Consider the following 23,421-nt stretch of genomic DNA (forward strand, 5'->3'; position numbering starts at 1 on the left):
TCTCTCTCTCTCTCTCATTCTCTCTCTCTCTCATTCTCTCTCTCTCTCTCATTCTCTCTCTCTCTCTCATTCTCTCTCTCTCTCTCATTCTCTCTCTCTCTCATTCTCTCTCTCTCTCTTCTCTCTCTCTCTCTCATCTCTCTCTCTCTCATCTCTCTCTCTCTCATTTCATTCTCTTCTCTCTCTCATTCTCTCTCATTCTCTCTCTCTCTCATTCTCTCTCTCTCTCATTCTCTCTCATTCTCTCTCATTCTCTCTCTCTCTTCATTCTCTCTCTCTCATTCTCTCTCTCTCTCATTCTCTCTCTCTCTCATTCTCTCTCATTCTCTCTCTCTCATTCTCTCTCATTCTCTCTCTCTCTCATTCTCTCTCTCTTCTCATTCTCTCTCTCTCTCATTCTTCTCTCTCTCTCATTCTCTCTCTCTCTCATTCTCTCTCTCTCTCATTCTCTCCTTCTCTTCATTTCTCTCGCATTTCTCCATTCTCTCTCATTCTCTCTCTTCTCTCTCTTCTCATCTCTCTCCTCTCATTTCCTTCTCTCTCTTCTCATTCCTCTCTCTCTCTTCAATTCTCTCTCTCTCTCTCATCTCTCTCTCTCTCTCATTTCTCTTCATCTCTCTCATTTCTCTCTCTCTCTTCTCATTCTCTCTCTCTCTCATTCTCTCTTCTTTCTCTTTCTCTCTTCTCTCTCTTTGTCTCTTTCTCGATCTCTCTCATCTATCTCTCTCTCTCTTCTCATTTCTCTCTCGCTCACTCTCATTCTCTCTCTCTCATTCTCTTTTCTCTCCTCTCTCATTCTCTCTCCTTCTCTCTCTCTCTCTCTCTCCTCTCCATTCTCTTTTCTCTCTCTCGCTCTCCTTCTCTCTACTTTCTCTCTCTCTCTCTCTCATTTCTCTCTCTCTCTCTCTCTCATTTCTCTCTCTCTCTCTCTCTCCTTCTCTCCTCTCTCTTCTCTCTCATTTCTCTCTCTCTCTCTCTCTCTCATTTCTCTCCTCTCTCTTCTCTTCCATTCTCTCTCTCCTTTCTCATTCTCTCGTCTCTTCTCATTCTCTCTCTCTCTCATCTCTCTCTCATTCTCTCTCTCATTCTCCTCTCTCTCTCTCTGATTCTCTCGGAGCGCTTGTTGAGAGGAAATCTATTCAATGCAGCCCTATTCCCATAAATGAGCTAGGCCCCTCTGAGAGCTCCAGACATTGTATTAGTAACAGTTAACCCTCTCCTGGCTACACTGACTCTCCCTGGTGTTTATCAAAATAGTAATTTAGTACTTAAAACAGATATGACAATGTTGTGGACTGTGAATGAAACAACATTTAAGAAATGTCATGCAAAAACATACACATTTCACCTGTAACTCCAGGAGTGAATAAATGTATACCTAATCTTTGTCCCCTGGTTCTCTCTCTCTCTCCTTAGTTGACACAGTGTACATGGATGACGAGGAGGAGAAGAAGGAGTATGTGCTGAATGACATAGGAAGACTCTACTACGGTACAGAGACACAGATTGGAGCTCGCACATGGAACTATGGACAGGTATTAGACAGGGAGGAAATCAAGTGTGGTTGGATTGAAATCTTTTTGCAAACCCCAGTCTTTCTGCAAACCCTAGTCATTTAAGAAGCAGCCTCTGTTTATTCCTTGTTTTGACCTCCACCCTCTCTCCCATCTCACTGTGTCTGTCTGTTTCCTCCTGTTTGTGCTGTTCAGTTCCTTGAGGGGATGCTTGAGGCCTGTCTCTATGTGCTGGAGAAGAGTGAGATCCCTCCGTCTGGTAGAGGAGATGCTGTCAACGTGGTCAGAGTCATATCTGCCATGGTGAGTTACTGGTCAACTTATTCAGTAGTGAACGTACATCATGCTTCTCATACTCCACATACTTTCAATGTATTTATGCCAAATCATGTGTCATATCATCTTTATGAACGATTGATCTGAATTATGCTGATCTCAATTTCTGTATTATTGTAGAAAAAATATGTGTTCTCAATAACTTACCTTTTTAAATAAACCACCTGCTATACTTTATCTTACTGTAATCATCATAATATTTATATATTCCTTAATTCCATTAGTTTACTTTTAGGTTGTGTGTATTGTTGTGAATTATTAGATATTACTGCACTGTTGGAGCTAGAATTTTGCTGCACCCACAATAACATCTGCTGAACATGTGCAACTGACCAATACAATTTGATTTGACTCGTTCTAATTCTCTCTCTCCCTTTGATGCATCAGATCAACTCCCCAGATGACAATGGGGTCCTGGCAGGAAACTGGTCAGGGAACTATGTGGGAGGAGTTTCCCCTACAGCCTGGAGTGGCAGTGTGGACATTCTGATGAAATACCACAAGGAGGGAGGCCAGCCTGTCAAATACGGACAATGCTGGGTCTTCTCTGGCGTTACCACCACAGGTGTGTGTGTGTGTGTGTGTGTGCCCGTACTAGTTTCTACACATGTGTTTTGCATACATAGACACAGTGGCAATATGATGATCCACACAAGCCCGTATGTTGTAGTGATGCGCGGGTTGACTCATAACCCGCAGTCCCCTGGTTATAGCGGGTGGGTTTAGGGTCATTAAGTATTTTGTGGATGAAGGGCGGGTGGGTTGAATAAAGAGGAAGCGAGCAAAGAAAGCAAGGTTTTTCTTTCATTATTTTAGGCTATCTGGTATTAATGTGTAAGCCTAAGCTTTAAGGTCAATAACTATACACTCGCCCAATAGCTTACATGCTAATCATCAAATGCTTTTGCGAACGAGCAGAAAAAGTATTTGGGCCTGAGCTACAGACATTATATTGGTCCCCTAAAACAGGACTAGTAAAGGCCCAGTGCACTACATTTTAACACATTCTTTTGTAAGACTTTAATTTTTATTCCGATTTTTTAGGGGATGCTGCAGCACCCTCAGCACCCCTACTTCCAGCAGCTATGTACACGGTCCATAAACATCTTTGCTCTGCAAAAGAAACAGAGATGACAGAGAACTTGATCGATTTCAACTAGATTGAAACATTTATTCTATCGATTTATGACATTCTGTTGAGCAAGGGTTTATTTAGTCTTCTAGGGCAACATATAATGACAGAAGAGAAGCTGCATGTATCTAATGATTATAAACAAGTTACAACTAACAAATAGCCTACCAAAATGTCAGAAATTATAAGCAGAAACATATCAATATCAGGCAGGGGAAAAATCCTCCACCCCCTGTCAAAATCATTCCCCTTCTCTGATGGGTTATTAGCAATTGCGGGCGGGTGTTGGTGAACAAAGAGTTGACCTGTGCACAATTAAGGCTGTGTGATGTCTCCTGTTTGCTTGCTTTTCATATCTATGGTCACTTGACTTCATATACACTCTTTTTTTACCTGGTCTCGCTCTCTCAACCCCCCTCCCCTCTCTCTCCATCTCTCAGTGCTCAGGTGTCTGGGTATACCGTGTCGTAGTGTAACAAACTTCCAGTCTGCCCACGACACAGATGTCTCACTCACAACAGACGTGTATCTGGATGAGAATATGGATCCGCTGGACAACCTCAACTCCGACTCTGTTTGGTGAGTTATAATCCAAATGATGTAGAGCCCGGTTTTTCCTGGCCAGGTCAAGTGCATCTAACCTGCCACAGGTTAAGAGTTCTCCACTTCAATCCAGGCCACATGAGTGTATATTTGGCTTTGCTCTAAATACACAGAAATGCCTTGCCACAAATCATACTCTATAAAAAAAACACCAGGCTGGAGTTATAGAAATAAATGTCTTCGGTAAAAGCAAATCAAATTGTATTTATCACATGCGCCGAATACAACAAGTGTCTACAAGTGTAGACAAGTGTAGACTTTACCGTGAAATGCTAACTTACAAGTCTGTAAACAACAATGCAGAATTTTGTAAAAAGTAAGTAAGAAAATATTTGCTCATTTATTTGAGAAATAAAGTAAAGTAAGAAAAAAAGTTACACAATAAAATAACAATAACAAGTCTATATACAATGTGTAGCGGTACCGAGTCAATGTGCGGGGTACAGATTAGTCCAGGTAATTGAGGTAATATGTACTGCACATGTAGGTAGGGGTAAAGTGACTATGCAATGATAATAAACAGTGAATATCAGCAGTGTAAAAAAAGGGGATCAATGCTAATAGCAGTCTTATGGCTGTTAAGGAGCCTTGTGGACCTAGAATTGGCACTCCGGTAAAGCCCATGACTAGGATGGCTGGAGTCTTTGACACTTTTTAGGGCTTTTCTCTGACACCGCCTGGTATAGAGGTCCTGGATGGCAGGAAGCTTGGCCCCAGGGATGTACTGGGCCGTAAGCACTACCCTCGGTAGCGCCTTGCGGTCAGATACTCTTAACTATGTAATCCTAACAACCCCCTTCTCTGTGTAGGAACTTCCATGTATGGAACGACTGTTGGATGTCCAGGCCAGACCTTCCTCCTGGTATGGGTGGCTGGCAGGCACTAGACTCCACCCCCCAGGAGACCAGCCAGGGGACCTTCCGCTGTGGCCCCGCCTCTGTCACCGCCATCCGCACCGGCCAGGTCTACCACAAATATGACACGCCCTTCGTCTTCGCTGAGGTGAGCTCTATGGGAAGGAGATGGTTGAAGATCTATGATCAGTTGTGAATACTAATAATAAAATATGCCATTTAGCAGATGCTTTTATCCAAAGCGACTTAGTCATGCGTGGCCCTGGAAATCGAATCCACAATCCTGCCGTTGCAAGCACCATGATCTACCAATTGAAACATACTTCACCTTACACATCACAGATCTCAAATTAGAGAAGAAATGGCTAAACTGACCTTGGATAACTTTTCCTATATTTTATCAAATATTAAACACTTTCCCTGTTTCTCCATGAATGAATGGTGCTGATCCTGCCTGTCTGTCTGTGTCTCCTCAGGTGAACAGTGATAAGATCTACTGGCAGAGGAACCTGGACGGTTCCTTCACTCAGATCCACAGTGAGAAGAAGGCAGTGGGACACTTCATCAGCACCAAAGCTGTGGGCTCTGATGAGCGCGCTGACATCACACACCTGTACAAACACACCGAAGGTACAGTGATGTCATCATGCACTTCAATACACTGTCAGAGGGTCGCTTGGTAACCGTATTTACACATGGAATAACACTCCGGTTGTAAGGGTGACATCACTCACCTGTAAAGACAAGACTAGGTAGTCTAGTGGGGGTTGGCAGGTAGCCTAGTGGTTAGAGCGTTGGGCCTGTAACTGAAAGGTTGCTAGATCAAATCCCCGAGTTAACAAGGTAAAAATCTGTCGTTCTACCACTGATCAAGGCAGTTGTTCAGGGGTAGACCCCACTGTTCTTAGGCCATCATTGTAAATAAGAATTTGTTCTTAACTGACTTGCCTAGTTAAATAAAGGTTAAATAAAATTTAATAATCTGAGATCAGGCTATGACACTCGGTCAAAAACAACAACCCTGCAATGAACAGCATTTTCAATATAGACATCAGGGATAGTCAGATAATCACACTGTCATTACCTGGGATAATGAGGTTTTTGATTGAAATTAGCACACAAACAATAATGTCCCCTCTCTGATTCCCCCCACTAACCAGAATCCGAGGAAGAGCGCATTGCTGTGGAGACGGCCAGTCGCTATGGCACCAGGCCTGATGTGTACTCCACGCCGATGGCGAAGGACGTGAGCGTGGAGGTGAAGATGGAGGGGGAGGGGCCTCGTATGGGGGAAGATGCCCAGCTGACCATCGTGGTGACCAACCTGAGCTCCCAGCCGCGCAGAACCACGCTCCACAGCCAGGTGGCCGTCATGTACTACACCGGGGTGCTGAAGGGAACCGTCCAGAAAAACAAACTGCCTGTGGAACTCATGCCCAATGAAGGTGAGTCGGCAAGGGGAATAGTTGGAGGATGTTGCCCCTAACTGCTACAGGGTCAGATAATTGTAATCTGATCCTAGACCTGTGGCTTAGAGCAACTTCTATCTCAACCCAACTGAGGCCAGCAGCATTCCCCGCTAGCACCTTTTCAGCTCAGTAACAATATTGTCTCCACTCTGCATTTGCTGTTACCGCATGTGTATCCTCAATCCTCTCATCTGACCCCTGTACTGTAGAATGTGTAGTAATCTCAATTTCTCTTCCTCCTCAGTGAAGACCATGCAGTGGGTCCTACCCTACCAGAGCTACCAGAACCAGTTGGTGGACCAGGCTGCTCTGATGCTGACTCTGTCTGGACGGGTCTCTGAGACCCAGCAGGTCCTTGCCACTCAGACCAACTTCAGGCTCCGCACACCGGACCTCAACATCGAGGTAAGACATCTGTATGCTTTAGCACAACCTGTCACTGGATTCCTATGAGGTTCAAATTGGAATTCAAAAAGTTATATTTGAGCAACAGTACTGTATACAGTATGCTGGTTATGTTCAGTTCTTTATTTAAATATACAGTTGAAGTTGGAAGTTCACATACACCTTAGCCAAATACATTTAAGCTCAGTTTTTCACAATTCCTGACATTTAATCCTAGTAAAAATTCCCTGTTTTAGGTCAATTTGGATCACCACTTTATTTTAAGAATGTGAAGTGTCAGAATAATGGTAGAGAGAATGATTAATTAATACATCCACAGATACACCTCAAATTGACTCAAATTATGTCAATTGGCCTATCAGAAGCTTCTAAAGCCATGACATCATTTTCTGGAATTATCCAAGCTGTTTAAAGGCACAGTCAACTTAGTGTATCAAAACTTCTGACCCACTGGAATTGTGATACAGTGAATTATAAATAATCTGTCTGCAAACAATTGTTGGAAAAATGACTTGTGTCATGCACAAAGTAGATGTCCTAATCGACTTGACAAAACTATAGTTTGTTAACAAGAAATTTGTGGAGTAGTTGAAAAACGAGTTTTAAAGACTCCAACCTAAGTGTATGTAGACTTCCAACTTCAACTGTATATACCAAACCCAATGCAATGCCGTAGAAATTAAGTAGTACAGATGTCTTGACTAGCGGCCATGGTACAGACTGCATACAGATGTCTTGACTAGCGGCCATGGTGGGGACTGCATACAGATGTCTTGACTAGCGGCCATGGTACAGACTGCATACAGATGTCTTGACTAGCAGCCATGGTACAGACTGCATACAGATGTCTGGACTAGCGGCCATGGTACAGACTGCATACAGATGTCTTGACTAGCAGCCATGGTACAGACTGCATACAGATGTCTGGACTAGCGGCCATGGTACAGACTGCATACAGATGTCTGGACTAGCAGCCATGGTACAGACTGCATACAGATGTCTGGACTAGCAGCCATGGTACAGACTGCATACAGATGTCTTGACTAGCAGCCATGGTACAGACTGCATACAGATGTCTGGAATAGCAGCCATGGTACAGACTGCATACAGATGTCTTGACTAGCGGCCATGGTGGGGACTGCATACAGATGTCTTGACTACCGGCCATGGTACAGACTGCATACAGATGTCTTGACTAGCAGCCATGGTACAGACTGCATACAGATGTCTTGACTAGCAGCCATGGTACAGACTGCATACAGATGTCTGGACTAGCAGCCATGGTACAGACTGCATACAGATGTCTGGACTAGCGGCCATGGTACAGACTGCATACAGATGTCTGGACTAGCAGCCATGGTACAGACTGCATACAGATGTCAGTGCCCAGATAAACAGCAACACTGAAAGTATGATGTGTTTGTTTCCTCAGCCTGAAGGGGACGCGGTGGTGGGTAAGGAGATGGCAGCCAAGATCACGTTCACCAACCCTCTGCCACATAAACTGAGGGGTGTGGTGTTTAGGGTGGAGGGACTGGGCCTGCAGAAGGTCCGCGAGGTGGTTGTGGGGTAAGATCATAAAGTTAAGAATTAGAAAACAAGTAATTTAACATGATCTCTATGGGCAAGACCCTGTAACCATCTCAATGTACAGATGAAGGATCTTAATTTGAGCAAGTTTGCTACTGCAGGAAAATAATCCTGCAGCAACAGGAAATGTGAATTATTATTATGTGGATTATATTTAGGGGTTTATAGGGGTTGATACTTTTTGCTGGGGAAAATCAAGTCTGAAATTTGTAAGTGGAAATGTAAAACTTTAAAAGCATTTTTAAAACTCAAACAAACTACATGTTTGCATTTCCTGCTTGGCAGGAAAATTCTCTGATCAAATTTCATCCTTGCCTTTTCTCTGTCAATTACGCTCACATCTGTCTCTGTATTAAAACCCCTCTTTGACCCTCTTGTAAGTAATATTAACCCACCTTTCTCTCTGTCTCGCTCTCTCAGTGATGTTGGAAGCCACTCCACGGTGACTCTGACAGAACACTTCATCCCTACCCAGGCTGGGCCCAGGAAGTTGGTAGCGGCTCTGGACTGTAAACAGCTGACACAGGTGCACGGCGTTGCTGACATCGACGTCCAGAACCAATGAGAGGGAGCCTGCAGCTCTCTCCTATCCACTTACCTGGCCTTTAATTCAAGTCTCATCATAGAAAATGGGAAACCTTTTATTCAGTTCCCCCAAGGCATAAGTATTGTTTGATATATTTGATATTTCATGCTGTCATGTAATTATGGAAATATCCTGATCTTTGGATGAAGTTGTAAACGATTGTTAACAAGCGCTAATCTTTTTGATACTCACGTAATATCCTAGAACCACCAGTAAACTTTGTTCTGAAATGGATTTGCTGTTACTGTAAGGGCTGTCCACACCTATAAAGAAGAAACATCAAACTATTGTTGGGGCCATTGAAATAGTTTATGAAAAATCCTGTGGTAAATGTAATTATCTAGCTGTACATTATCTAATATTACTGTATTTTTTAACAAACAATGTCATGGTGCTGTCATCAAAACATTTGATAAATGCACTGTATACATGCATTATACTATTCCATTATGTTAGTGTCCAAGTATTTATGTAGCATAACATGTCGGTCAAATTGTATTTTATATGGCTTATTTGAAGGTGAAGCCCTAGTTTGATTTTTTATGAGGGTTATGCCTAAATATGACCTTCTCAATGTGTTTATGTGAAATAACTAAAGTCAGTATTATGGCCCATTCATTGGTCATTGTGCTTCCTTGCCTTAAACTGTTCTTATGAAACAAAGAGTCAGCTCCTGAACATTAAGAGATGGAAACAAAGCCTTTGTTGACCTCGCTCTGCTCTCCTAGTGTTAGGCAGCTTTTTACTGCACTTAAAATTCAAGGAAGTAAACTGTTTTAAAGAGTTACATTTTATTGTATTGTCAATGTATTTGCTAATAAAACAACTACAGTGATGTTTCCTATTGAGTTATGTGCATGACTCCCTGGAAGACAAGCCCCGACTGAATGGAAAGGTGTGAGATCAGAAAGATGCCATTATTCACTGTAGCAACTACATATTTATAGTAGCAGAACTTTCCATCTGCAGCCAAGTCTCTTTGTTTAATCCAGAAGTCTTGGCTTATGCATTAAACTGTTATCTATGCAACTTGTATGGCTTCAGGCAAAGGTGTGTCTTGCACCCTTTATCCTGTGGAAATGGAACATTTCATGCATCTAATTGAATGTCTACAGTACATTTATAAGTTGATATGATTGGGATCAGTGTGGCTCATTCTCACACCCCTTATTGGACTCTGCACTGCACCACTCCTTTTCCGTGCCAAAGAACTCAGTGGAAACACCCTAAACCTACTGCACAGGACAGTACCTTAGGTAGCAAAATGCTGACTTCTAGTGGTCATATGAATACATATTATGATGCATTTCAAGCTTACAGAGCAGTCGTGGTAACAAGATCCTTAGCTTAGCTTCTGGAGAGCACAAATCTACTAACTATATACTTCACCCTTTTTAAATAAGCAAAATGAGGTGCATAGCAATTACCGAAAAATGGATAGTAATGGTTGAATACCCTCGACATGGAGAGACAGACGCCTGACAGATCAATGACGAGATCAAAGATAAGCATTATTTTAATCATATACATTTCTATTGAATCCATGTAGTAGTATAAAATACAGGTATTTTGATAGTGGAGGTCACAGAGAACATTACAATCACATATTTACTTTCCAACTCAGGCACATGATAAAAGCATGCTGCAGTGGCATTTACCATAGTTACAGAAAGAAACAGAACTATATACCCTGAACATTGAGTGTTCCATCCAAACTCTTATTGCATTGACTAATTCATTCAAATAACAGAATTGTGAACTTCGCTTTAGTCAGAAGGCTGCAATATGAACTAAATGACCATGGATAACTGTGTATAACATATAGCTAGATCCTAGATGTTTCCCAGACTACATGGAAAAACTCCTTGCCATACTTATAGGAACAGTACTGATAAAATACAACTGAATAAGTGATTGAATAGTAAGCACTACATTGTCAAGGCCTTGTCTATCATCCCAACCTGGACAGGGGAACTTCAGTGCAGGGTCTGGTTTCCCTGACAGTCATTAGTCATTGGAGCAGAACCAGGAGTTCACCAGACCATGTAACCTGCCCAGGACTTTTCCTGGTCAGGTCACATGGTCAGTTCCTGGCCCTAAGCGTTCCAATTGGTCCTGAATGGCTCAGTTGTTAGAGCACTGGAAGGATTGTGGGTTTGACTCCTGGGCCACCCACATGTAAAATGTATGCACGGATGACTGTTAAGTCGCTTTGAATAAAAGCATCTGCTAAATGGCATACATCATAACCACTTAGCCAACTAGTGTCCGCTGATCAGAACGTAGTGGAATAGGCCCATCTTATAAAAATATCCCACCAACATTGGAGCCAATTATGTGGCACTAACGAGGTACAGACCAAGACACACATTATGACATCTTGGTTTGTCAGTCATGTATGCTTTTTCAGTCTACATCGTTACATATGTTCTGGACCACTCTGTTGAACTCCATTGGTTGGTCAGCATATACATGGTGAGACGCATCTTCTATCATCTGAAGAGAAATGGAGACAGGAATGATCACATGGGTATCATATTATGTCTTGTTGTATGATACAGATTTAGAGGATAAAATGTATGTCTAAGACCTCAAAACTTAAATGAAATAAATTCCCCCCTTCCTCACCACAGTGCGTGTGGCTGTCTGGACCCTAATCTGGGCCACGTTGTCCCCTGAGGCGCTGTCCACCCAGGAGCGTGAACCGTATAGCATGGTAAGAGGCATGGAGGGGGGCAGCAGGTGAACCCGCTGTAGCATGGGCCTCTTGGCCCAGCCCAGGGACTCTGACATGGCCCTGAAGCCTACCTCCCCACTGGGTATAGAGGGAAGAGAAGGAGGACAAAGAGGGTTAAGAGTGACAGAGGGAAGAGGATAATGGAATAAAGGAAGAGGTTTGAGGAGAAATAAATGTTTTGTCATTCTGTGGCAAATTCAGGCTAGTAAAGCCAAGTAAGGCCATGTCCCTATGGGATCAGGAGAATGTGAACGCGGTATACAGTTTAGTGGTGATATGTAATGCAAGCCAAGGAGTGACTCTACGTACCTAGGGGTCTGAGCATTACAGTGGTAGATGTACTCGGTCATGGTGTCATCATCAAACAAGTCCTCAAATTTCCTCTTGAAATCTGGACGCAATCTATTTACCAACCCTGGACCTGACAGAATGAAAGGAAAAGAGAAAAAGGGAACAATGGAGGTATTGATAAAATTGTGAAAGCTTTGAATAAGTGATCTGAATGTGAATAAAGTGTCTCTCACCCCATGGACCTGCTGCTCTGATGACAGCCAGAGGGTTGAACAGTGAGACGACTGAGGCCACAGCCTTGACCCAGCGTGGCAGGGGCGGCCTCTTCACAACTTCTGGCCCCTGGCCCGCCGGGGTCTCCACCCCTGGCTGTGGGTGTTCAGGGAAACCCCACGGGTCCACCAGGATCAGGTGACTCACCCTAAAGAAGGGGAGACACAATCTAAGTTATTATTCCATTACTATAATAAAATTGGTCATGGAGTTTTTCCTGACCAGGAATCATGGTACTAATGATTAATAATAAAGTGCAGTGTAGATACATTTTCTAACTGTCACCGTACATATGGAGACATCCTGTACGTCAATCAATACTATGACATCATCATAAATAAAAACATGGCCTCTCACCTAGAAGGGTGCTGGATGGCGTAAGATGTTGCCAGGTATCCCCCCAGACTGTGTCCCAATAAAATCATGTTCTCCAGGCCTACAGACTCCCTCCAACGCTCCATGGAGTTGACAAACTGCTCCTCGGCCAGGGCAGCATCTGTGGGGAAGGGGGGTCGGGAGCTCCGGCCAAACCCCAGGAGGTCGAAGGCGTAGACGGGCCGAGAGTGACTCAGAGCATCCAGGTTACGAATCCACAGACCCACTCCTCCGCCAAACCCATGGACCATCACCAGAGGAGTCTTCTTAGGGGCTATAGGAGGGAGGGAAGGCATAGAAAGAGAGACCGACAGAAAGGAAGAGTGAGAAGCAGACCGAGAGACAGACGAGAAGTTAATACCAAGACAAAAGCTAATTCATATGTCAAAAGCCTAAAGGGACAAGGAGACGGTGAGAATACCTTGCTCAAGAGGTTTGTGGGCGGTCTTGTTGGTCAACGTGAGGGTCCAGATCCTGTCCTGGTTGGGTAACGTGACAAACCTGGACCACACTTCATTCTGTATACCTGACACACACACACACACACGTGAAGTGTTATTATATAAACAAGAAGTCAACCATTTAGCTCCTCTGAAAAGATAGAAAGAATTTTCATTATTAACATGGTGTTACAGGAGAGGATCTTGGCCTCTGTGCTCTTCAGGAGGGACATGGAAGTCGGACGCCAGGAAGGCCACCAGCCCCACCCAGAGTATGGCCTGGAGGGAGAGAGATGATAGACATTGTGTTACTATAGCCGTCAGGAACATGAACACTGTACTATGACACTAACGACATGATCACTACAGTGCAGACACAGAGTAGGGTAAAGGTCTAAGCGTCAGCCTATCAAACACACATGAAGCTAGTACTCCTTGACACCTCAGACAGTTATACAACCAGGAGTTCTCACCACGTGACCTGACCAGGGAAAACTCCTGACCCTATAATTAAAAAACAGCTGACACAGGTGGGGGGGCAGTAATTAAAGTAATGCAGGGGACATGATGAAAAGTGCTGTGTCACTCACTGTTACTTGTTCCCCCCACACAGCGTCGCTGCTGCACTGCTCTTCAATGAACACAGATCGAACCTACGTTGCTGTTATGTAGCCTAGTCTCAATGTCATAGTTGGCCAGCCACCATCATCATCATAACAAAACTTGTTTTGACAGACATTATATAGCCAGACCATTTAAAGGTGGTATAGCATCAACACATCAAAAGATTATGAAAGCAGTAGGATATGTCTGGAAGGATAGTTAAACCACATGAGTTACAACTTACTCTGTCTCAGTTTCGTGTTGCATTGGCGCTACTGTGGGATCCATAGCATGACATATTCTGATAACGATACACAAGCTGTAGCAGTAGCCTAACAAACGTCAAAAATTAGTAGGGATTTCCTCTGTTCGAGATTGCGACTCGTGTACAGTGCCAAACATCCGTGTTCAATGTTTTGTAACACGAACATTCCTAAGTCAGCTGACCCAGGGGTGGGTGGAGTTTCGTCCACAGACGTTATGATTCGTTAAGCTGGCTGTCATTTTTCTGCTTTGTCCATTATGACCAGCTTCGTTGGCTTTCTTGCCAATCGTTGATATTCTTCGGCTAGTTATACAAGTTATACAAGTCTACAATATAATTAGGACAAACAGTTGATGTCGGAAGTTTACATGCACCTTAGCCAAATACATTTCATTTCATTTCATTCGTTTTTCACAGTTCCTGACATTTAATCCTAGTAAAAATTCCCTGTCTTAGGTCAGTTAGGATCACTACATTATTTTTAAGAATGTGAACGGTCAGAATAATAGTAGAGAGAATTATTTATTTCAGCTTTAATTTCTTTCATTACATTCCCAGTGGGTCGAATTTTACACACACTCAATTAGTATTTTGTAGCATTGCCTTTAAATTGTTTAACTTGGGTCAAACGTTTCAGGTGGCTTTCCACAAGCTTCCCACAATAAGTTGGGTGAATTTTGGCCCATTCCTCCTGACAGAGCTGGTGTAACTGAGTCAGGTTTATAGGCCTCCTTGCTCGCACACGCTTTTTCAGTTCTGCCCACAAATTTTCTTTAGGATTGAGGTTAGAGCTTTGTGATGGAAACTCCAATACCTAGACTTTGTTGTCCTTATTCCATTTTGCCACAACTTTGGAAGTATGCTTGGGGTCATTGTCCATTTGGAAGACCCATTTGTGACCAAGCTTTAACTTGACTGATGTCTTGAGATGTTGCTTCAATATATATCCACATAATTTTCCTGCCTCATGAAGCCATCTATTTTGTGAAGTGCACCAGTCCCTCCTGCAGCAAAGCACCCCCACAACATGGTGGTGTTCTTCAGCTTGCAAGCCTCCCCCTTTTTCCTCCAAACATAACGATGGTCATTATGGCCAAACAGTTCTATTTTTGTTTCATCAGACCAAAAGACATTTCTCCAAAAAGTACAATCTTTGTCCCCATGTGCAGTTGCAATGTGCAGCAGTGGCTTCTTCCTTGCTGATCGGCCCTTCAGATTATGTTGATATAGGACTCGTTTTACTTGGATATAGATACTTTTGTACCTGTTTCCTCCAGCATCTTCACAAGGTACTTTGCTGTTGTTCTGGGATTGATTTGCACTTTTTGCACCAAAGTACATTCATCTCTAGGAGACAGAACACGTCTCCTTCCTGAGCGGTATGACAGCTGCGTGGTCCCATGGTGTTTATACTTGCTTACTATTGTTTGTACAGATGAACGTGGTACCTTCAGGCATTTGGAAATTGCTTCCAAGGATGAACCAGTCTTGTGGAGGTCTACAATGTTTTTTCTGTGGTCTTGGCTGATTTCTTTTGATTTTCCCATGATGTCAAGCAAAGAGGCACTGAGTTTGAAGGTACGCCTTGAAATACATCCACAGGTACACCTCCAATTGTGTCCTATACGTGTGTATAGGTGGCAGGGAAGTCAGGCGCAGGAGAATCGAACTTGGTAAAATGGAGTAGCTTAAAAACATAGCTCCAAAACCATGACAATAATCAAAACAAAGTGGGTACGAGGACCCGTCATGCACCAATACAAACAACACGATAAATGAACAACAAACAATCTCTGACAAGGACATGAGGGGAAACAGAGGGTTAAATACACAACAAGTAATGAATGGGATTGGAATCAGGTGTGTAGGAACACAAGACAAAACCAATGGAAAATGAAAAATGGATCAATGATGGCTAGAAGACCGGTGACGTCGACCGCCGAGCACCTCCCAAACAAGGAGAGGCATCGACTTCGGTAGAACAAATTGACTCAATGATGTCTATTAGCCTATCAGAAGCTTCTAAAGCCATGACATCCTTTTCTGGAATTTTCCAAGCTGTTTAAAGGTACAGTCAACTTAGTGTATGTAAACTTCTGACCCACTGGAATTGTGATACTGTGAATTATAAGTGAAATAATCTGTCTGTAAACAATTGTTGGACAAATTACTTTTGTCGTGCACGAAGTAGATGTCTTAACCGACTTGCCAAAACTATAGTTTGTTAACATGAAATTTGTGGAGTGGTTGTAAAATGAGTTTTAATGACTCCAACATAAGTGTATGTAAACTTCCGACTTCAATTGTATTATATGAACACATTTTCATAACTGTTTAGGCCTTCCTTTGAGTCAATATTAGCATGGACATGACTTGTGTTGTCAAAAGAAGCATTATTTCATAGTGCAAAGTTAGTGGCATTTAGGCTCAGCCTAAAATAAGCCTAAATCTGCTACATATTGTGTGTCCACATGTGGATATTATCTAATGGTCTTGCCAGAAGTTAATGCTTCCTGTCCATGTCAACAGCTTTGGCCTCTAACCCACACTTCAGCCCTCCAACATACATTTGAGTCATTTAACTAGGGTTAAGTAGGGTTAAGTGTGTTGCTCATGGGTACAAGGACAGATTTTTAACCAAGTCAACTCGGGGATTCGAACCAGCATGCACGCACACACTAATGTTTATCTGTTGTTGTGACTCACTCACACCTGGTCCAAAGTCACATGTCTAAAATATCAGCTAGTTTCATTTTCAGCGTGTGTGGGGGGGGGACTGTGACTGTGTAATAGTGAGGGGAGTATCATGATGATTATAACATGATATGAGGCCCACCTTCCACCCATGGTCATCACACACACACACATCATCACACACACACACACACACACATCATCACACACGAACACACACAAATCTATTAGCCACTTACCTATGTCGGTGGGGGGTAAACAGCTCCAATAACAACACCTGAGAACTAGTTAATGTCTGCCCTCCTGCCCACACGCACAGCAGGTTGTTTTAGGTGCGCTTGAATGGCCAACTGCACCATGGGAATTTACCCCATTACACATTCAAGAGAGTTAAGGTACACCTCCATCTCTCTTTTGCTCTCTCTCTGACACACACACGTACACACACCATAACACCACTCAATGAGAGAAACTAGTGAAGACTAATATAATGTTTTTGCACATTTTATTGCAAAAATGTTGAGCCATAAAAAAGCCTACATAAATACCATAACAGCAGTGAATGGGGGCAAAGCAACAAATATTCCCCCCCCCAAAAAAAATTTGCTCTTGTGCTGCTTCTGAACAACACCATTTTTAAAAACTTTGGCAAGTAATTCAGTTTACAAAACACAGTTCACTCTGTTTGGTACAGATTGTAGTTTTGGAAACAGAAAACTGTCTGGAGATCAAATGTTCATTGATGAGAAAATTTGCAGAATGTTGGCCAAAATCCATCTCGCTCCATCTTCACCCACTGCCCGGCCACGGGTCTTCCTCTGATCACCATATTTGATAGTGAGTGGAAACGCCAAATGGATGCTTCACATTTATACATGCAGTGAAATATTAATCTCATTATTCTATCTGTGCTATTGGTACACTCGCAATGGCCGTGCCAGTCCACCCATTATGCCGGCTTCCACTAGTTGGGTGGAAGGTGGGCCTCATATCATGTTATAATCATCATGATACTCCCCTCGCTATTACACAGCCCCCCCCCCCCACACACACACACACACACACACACTGAAAATGAAACTAGCTGATATTTTAGACATGTGACTTTGTACCAGGTGTGAGTGAGTCACAACAACAGCAAAACATTAGCACGCTTGTGTGTGCACGTGCGTGCGTGTGCGTGTGAGAGTTTGTGAATGCTGATTTGAATCCCCGAGCCGACTTGCTGAAAATCTGTCCATGTACCCTTGAGCAATGCACTTATCCCTAATTTCTCCTGTAAGTCGTTCTGGATAAGAGTGTCTGTTAAATGATTAACATGTATGTTGGACAGATTTTCACCAAGTCGGCTCTGGGATTCAAATCAGCATTCACAAACGCTCACAAGCACACGCACGCACGTGCACACACAAGCACGCTAATGTTTTGCTGTTGTTGTGACTCACTCACACCTGGTACAAAGTCACATGTCTAAAATATCAGCTAGTTTCATTTTCAGTGTGTGTGTGTGTGTGGGGGGGGGGGGGGGGGGGGGGCTGTGACTGTGTAATAGTGAGAGGAGTATCATGATGATTATAACATGATATGAGGCCCACCTTCCACCCATCGTCATCACACACACACACACACACACACACACACACGAACACACACACACACGAACACATCATCACACATGAACACACACAAATCTATTAGCCCCTTACCTATGTCGGTGGGGGGTAAACAGCTCCAATAACAACACCTGAGAACTAGTTCATGTCTGCCCTCCTGCCCACACGCACAGCAGGTTGTTTTAGGTGCGCTTGAATGGCCAACTGCACCATGGGAATTTACCCCATTACACATTCAAGAGCATTAAGGTACACCTCCATCTCTCTTTTGCTCTCTCTCTGACACACACACGTACACACACCATAACACTACTCAATGAGAGAAACTAGTGAAAACTAATATAATGTTTTTGTACATTTTATTACAAACATGTTGAGCCATAAAAAAGCCTACATAAATACCAAAACAACAGTGAATGGGGGCAAAGCAAAAAATATTTACCTAAAAAATCTCAGGACATTAGAAAGACCGACTGACCAGCAGACTTCTCCTTACTCTCTCTCTCTCTCACACACACACACACACACACACACACACACACACACACACACACACACACACACACACACACACACACACACACGCACACACACACACACATAATATTAGGCTATAGTCTATTGTCTCTGTTAACTGGAGTGCAGACTAGATGACTCTGACTCTGTCGTTGTGGACGTCATGGCGCCTGTTCGTCTACGTGGGACAATCTTCAGGCTGGAGGTGCGTGTAAGTGTGAGGGCGCGGCGAGCAGAACTCTTGAATCCCACTCCAAGGAACGCATAGAGCAGCGGATTCAAGCAGCAGTGAGCGTACGCCATTGGTTCAGACACCGCTAACCACACCCCCAGGCCTGACTCCAGCGTACAGCCTCGAGGGATCAGCTCCAAGCGGAGGAGAGCATCCACGGCGATGCCAATGCAGTACGGCAGCCAGCAGAGGAAGAAACAGAGAACCAGAGCTACAGTGGTCCGCACCGCCCTCCTCTTCTGTCTCTGGCCCCCCAACGGCCCCCGGGTCAGCCTGGACACAATCACGCAGTAACACACCAGCAGCACCAGGCCCGGCACCACCAGCCCCACCAGCACAGTCTGCAGGTGGAACAGGGACACCCACAGTGGGGCGTTCTCCGGCGGGTAGAGCCTCGTGCACACCATCTCCCCCTCCCCTGCCTCCTGGGTCCGAGCGAACACCATATCAGGGATGGCCAGGAGACCAGCAGGCAGCCAGGCGCCAGCGTACACCAGCCTGTGTGCCAGCAGCTGCCGGGTGTGTGTGGTGCTGGTTACCGTGGCTTTGACCACTGCAAGGTAGCGGTCCAGACTGATGAAGGCTAGGATCAGCACACTGCCATATAGGTTCACTGTGTAGATGACGTGCACGCCCACGCACATGACCGCTCCGACGCGCCAGTCCCCGAGCGCAGCATCTACAGCCCAGAAGGGCAGTGCCAGAACGAAGAGCAGGTCAGCAGCGGAGAGGTGCAGCCGGTAGCGGTCCGTTAGGCTTAGACGGGCCTTCCGCTGGCAGCCCAGTACGAACACCACCAGGCCGTTCCCAGTGATCCCCAGGGTGAAGATGAAGCCGTACACCACCGGGAGGAAGATACGCTGCACACTTGGGCTCAGCAGCTCACGGTCACACGGCTCCTCAAATCCAGTGCCGAAATCCCCCAAGCCAGAACCAAAACCGGAACTTGTGTCATTGTAGTCATTATCCGATTCTGATATCACAAAGTGCTTTAGAGAGAGGAAGAAAGAGAGGATAATTGAGTAAACTTGCAAATACATGTGCAAAACTCTAAGAACAGATTCTACAATCTGATAAGTGAATAACATGATAACTGAGATTAATGTTCCAGTAATATAAAGTCCCATAAAAGTTTGTTAACATGGTCTAAATACTGAATGAAACCGTACCTCATAATAGGACATGATGGAGCCAGCTTACTCTCTGTCTCCGTTCTTTACGGCCCTTTTCTCTTTTTCTTCTCAGAGTGGAGTATAGTTTTGTACCCGGTGAGGTTAAATAGCCGTGCCAACACCGCTCCCTCACTTGCTCCACCCTCAACCCACACGCACACACACATCTGTGTCCCGTGGAAACGCTTTTCCTGTTTTCGAGGTGTCAGCTGCTGAAAGTGGCTATATCACAGGATATTGATTGTGTGTGTGTGTGTGTGTGTGTGTGTGTTTGTGTGTGCCTTTGTTTATTGTTTAGGCTCCTAACATAAAATCTGTGAGAATAATATTGTTGGCAATAGCATGATGATATAACACTGTTGTCTACTTGAGAGTCAACCAAAGTAAAGAGGAAATGTTTTAAACACATTCTCACTGTACAGATGTACTGCGTGTGTATATGGGGGTACAGCTGCACTGTGTATGTGTGTGTGCGTGTTTGTGCGTGCATGTGTGTGTGTAAGAGAGATCAACAGAGAGAGAGAGAGAGAGAGAGAGAGAGAACTGTTTTAGTGTTGCACCTCTTAGTCCCTTTTACACAGAGCTGAACAGTCCTGCATGAGTAGCCGGAGTTTCGGCTCTGTGAGAGAATTTTCACACTTGCGTCATCTGATATGATATGGTTATGATTATGTGCAGTGGTGGTAAAAGGACCCAATTGTCCTACTTGACTAAAAATAAAGATACATTAATAGACAATGACTCAGTGAAAGTTACCCAGTAAAAGTTACTCAGTAAAATATTACTTGAGTAAAAGTCTAAAAACGTTTGATTTTAAATATCAAAAGTAAATGTAATTGATAAAATGTACTGATGTATCAAAAGTAAAAGTAAAAGTATAAAATAATTTCAAATTCCTTATATTAAGCAAACCAGACGGCACCATTTTCTAGTTTTAGAAATGTACGGAGAGCCAGGGGCACACTCCAACACTCAGATATAATTGTCAAACAAAGCATTTGTGTTTAGTGAGTCTGCCAGATCAGAGGCAGTAGGGATGACCAGGGATGTTCTTTTTATAAGTGCGTGAATTGGACCATTTTCCTGTCCTGCTTAAGCAGTCAAAATGTAACGAGTACTTTTAGGTGTCAGGGAAAATGTATGGAGTAAAAGGTACATAATTTTCTTTAGGAATGTAGTAAAAAGTAACAGTTTTCAAAAAAAAAAATAGTAAAGTGAAGTACAGATACAAAATAATGACTTAAGTAGAACTTTACACCACTGATTGTGTGTGTGTGTGATATTATAGTCATGAATGTCACATGCTTATCTCATCCCATTCTCTGTTCAGTTAAATACCTGCTGGTCTCCCACAGGTCCTTTCACCCTAAACGAACACTGTGTCTTATTACCGTGTTCCCTCTCAGTTCGCCAGTCTATGCTCCACATGCTAAAGATTGGTGCGAGATCTGGAGGCGCAGGGTGCCTTTGCTGCATTCTGGGTGCTCAGTCTACCCACAGCAGGGGGCCGGATTATAATTCCAAATCATTCGTAGACTGCAAATTGACTGCAAGAATCCCAAACAGATGTAATGTTTGACTAAACCATAATGATTTCATATCTTGCCTACATTTGTATACAATCACGTCTCTCTTTATAATGCGTGTGTCACGTTCTGACCTTTATTCCTTTGTTTTGTCTTTATTTAGTATGGGCAGGGCGTGAGTTGGGGTGGGCAGTCTATGTTAGTTTTTCTATATTTTCTATTTCTGTGTTTGGCCTGATATGGTTCTCAATCAGAGGCAGCTGTCTATCGTTGTCCCCTGCACCAGATAGAACTGTTTCGGATGTCACTTTGTTGTTTTGTATTTTTGAAGTGTTCAGTTTCTTAATAAAAAATGAACACTAACCACGCTGCGCTTTGGTCCTCTCCTTCTTCCACCCAAGACAACCGTTACAGCGTGGGAATAATTAGGAACACATTTTCAAAAATAAAATCACTTTGAGCTGATTTCCTGGTGTTTTTATATTCTTTTATGTCCAACAATGAAAATTGCACACAAAAAAAATAATATATATATACAGTGCATTGGGAAAGTATTCAGACCCCATGACTTTTTCCACATTTTGTTGCATTACAGCCTTATTTATAAAAAAATATTTGTTTTAACTAGGCAAGTCAATAAAGAACAAATTCTTAATTAGCGCAAACTGGCTCTAAACAGAATAGAAAGAGGATTGGCAGGTCCCGGTGCACAACTGAGCAAGAGGACAAGTACATTAAAGTGTCTAGTTTGAGAAGCAGACACCTCATAAGTCCTAAACTGTCAGCTTCATTAAATACTACCCACAAAACACTAGTCTCAACATCAACAGTGAAGAGGAAATTCCGGGATGCAACGAGGCCTCCCACTCGTCTTTCTATTCTGGTTAGAGCCAGTTTGCGCATTTCTGTGAAGGGAGTAGTACACAGAGGTGTACGAGATCTTCTATTTCTTGGCAATTTCTCACATGGAATAGCCTTCATTTCTCAGAACAAGAGTAGACTGACGAGTTTCAGAAGAAAGGCCTTTGTTTCTGGCCCTTTTGAACCTGTAATCGAACCCACAAATGCTGATGCTCCAGATACTCAACTAGTCTAAAGAAGGCGATTGCTTCTTTAATCAGCACAACCGTTTTCAGCTGTGATAACATAATTGCAAAAGGGTATTCTAATGACCAATTAGCCTTTTAAAATGATAATCTTGGATTAGCTAACACAACGTGCCATTGTAACAGAGGAGAAATACCTTATTTACATAAGTATTCAGACCCGTTGCTATGAGACTCGAAATTGAGCTTAGGTCCTGTTTCCATTGATCATCCTTGAGATGTTTCTAAAACTTGATTGGAGTCCACCAGTGGTAAATTCAATTGATTGAACATGATCTGGAAAGGCACACACCTGTCAATACAAGGTGACACTGTATGTCAGAGCAAAAACCAAGCCATGAGGTCGAAGCAATTGTCCGTAGAGTTCCCGAGACAGGGTTGTGTCTCGGAAAGGCTACCAACTTTTTTTGCAGCAGCATTGAAGGTCCGCAAGAACACATTGGCCTCCATCATTCTTAAATGGAAGAGGTTCACAACCACCAAGACTCTTCCTAGAGCTGAGTAATCAGGGGTGAATGGCCTTAGTCAGGGAGGTGACCAAGAACCCAATGGTCACTCTAACAGAGCTCCAGAGTTCCTCTGTGGAGATGGGAGAATCTTCTAAAGCGGCCAGACGGAAGCCACTCCTCAGTAAAAGGCACATCACAGCCAGCTTGGAGTTTGATAAAAAGCACCTAAAGACTCTCAGATCATGAGAAAAAAGATTCTCTGGTCTGATGAAACCAAGATTGAAATCTTAGATTTTTTCCAACAATTGTTTACAGACAGATTGTTTCACTTATAATTCACAGAATCACAATTCCAGTGTGTCAGAAGTTTACATACACTAAGTTTACTGTGCCTTTAAACAGCTTGGAAAATTCCAGAAAATTATGTCATGGCTTTAGAAGCTTCTGATGGGCTAATTGACATCATTTGAGTCAATTGGAGGTGTACCTGTGGATGTATTTCAAGGCCTACCTTCAAACTCAGTGCCTCTTTGCTTGACATGATGGGAAATTCAAAGAAATCAGCAAAGACCTCAGAAAAAAATTGTAGACCTCCACAATGTTCATCTGTACAAACAATAGTACGCAAGCATAAACATCA

General features: G+C 43.3%; 3 protein-coding genes across 3 annotated transcripts in view; 1 reads left to right on the top strand and 2 right to left on the bottom strand.

The window, feature by feature from the left end:
• Positions 1-9,330, top strand: part of LOC109879994 (protein-glutamine gamma-glutamyltransferase K-like) — a 27,245-nt gene extending 17,915 nt beyond the window's left edge. The window contains exons 5-14 of the mRNA XM_020472215.2: positions 1,417-1,535; positions 1,710-1,817; positions 2,238-2,415; positions 3,423-3,561; positions 4,395-4,587; positions 4,916-5,069; positions 5,600-5,884; positions 6,153-6,313; positions 7,746-7,882; positions 8,324-9,330. Of these exons, the coding sequence (XP_020327804.1) occupies positions 1,417-1,535; positions 1,710-1,817; positions 2,238-2,415; positions 3,423-3,561; positions 4,395-4,587; positions 4,916-5,069; positions 5,600-5,884; positions 6,153-6,313; positions 7,746-7,882; positions 8,324-8,468 (1,619 nt within the window). The 3' untranslated portion in view covers positions 8,469-9,330. The remainder of the gene's footprint in view (positions 1-1,416; positions 1,536-1,709; positions 1,818-2,237; positions 2,416-3,422; positions 3,562-4,394; positions 4,588-4,915; positions 5,070-5,599; positions 5,885-6,152; positions 6,314-7,745; positions 7,883-8,323) is intronic.
• A 649-nt stretch (positions 9,331-9,979) lies between these two features.
• abhd4 (abhydrolase domain containing 4, N-acyl phospholipase B) lies at positions 9,980-13,652 on the bottom strand. The gene is made up of 8 exons (XM_020472216.2): positions 13,453-13,652; positions 12,799-12,884; positions 12,587-12,691; positions 12,148-12,439; positions 11,751-11,938; positions 11,536-11,647; positions 11,118-11,304; positions 9,980-10,985 (listed from the first exon to the last, which is right to left on the bottom strand). The coding sequence occupies exons 1-8, from the start codon at positions 13,494-13,496 to the stop codon at positions 10,896-10,898; spliced, it is 1,104 nt and encodes a 367-aa protein (XP_020327805.1). The 5' UTR covers positions 13,497-13,652; the 3' UTR covers positions 9,980-10,895.
• Positions 13,653-18,122: 4,470 nt separating this feature from the next.
• On the bottom strand, positions 18,123-19,815 carry LOC109880005 (C-X-C chemokine receptor type 4-like). The gene is made up of 2 exons (XM_020472226.2): positions 19,698-19,815; positions 18,123-19,517 (listed from the first exon to the last, which is right to left on the bottom strand). The coding sequence occupies exons 1-2, from the start codon at positions 19,710-19,712 to the stop codon at positions 18,411-18,413; spliced, it is 1,122 nt and encodes a 373-aa protein (XP_020327815.1). The 5' UTR covers positions 19,713-19,815; the 3' UTR covers positions 18,123-18,410.
• Positions 19,816-23,421: the final 3,606 nt, after the last annotated feature.

This window comes from Oncorhynchus kisutch, linkage group LG30, assembly GCF_002021735.2.
Source record: "Oncorhynchus kisutch isolate 150728-3 linkage group LG30, Okis_V2, whole genome shotgun sequence".
NCBI lineage: Eukaryota > Metazoa > Chordata > Actinopteri > Salmoniformes > Salmonidae > Oncorhynchus > Oncorhynchus kisutch.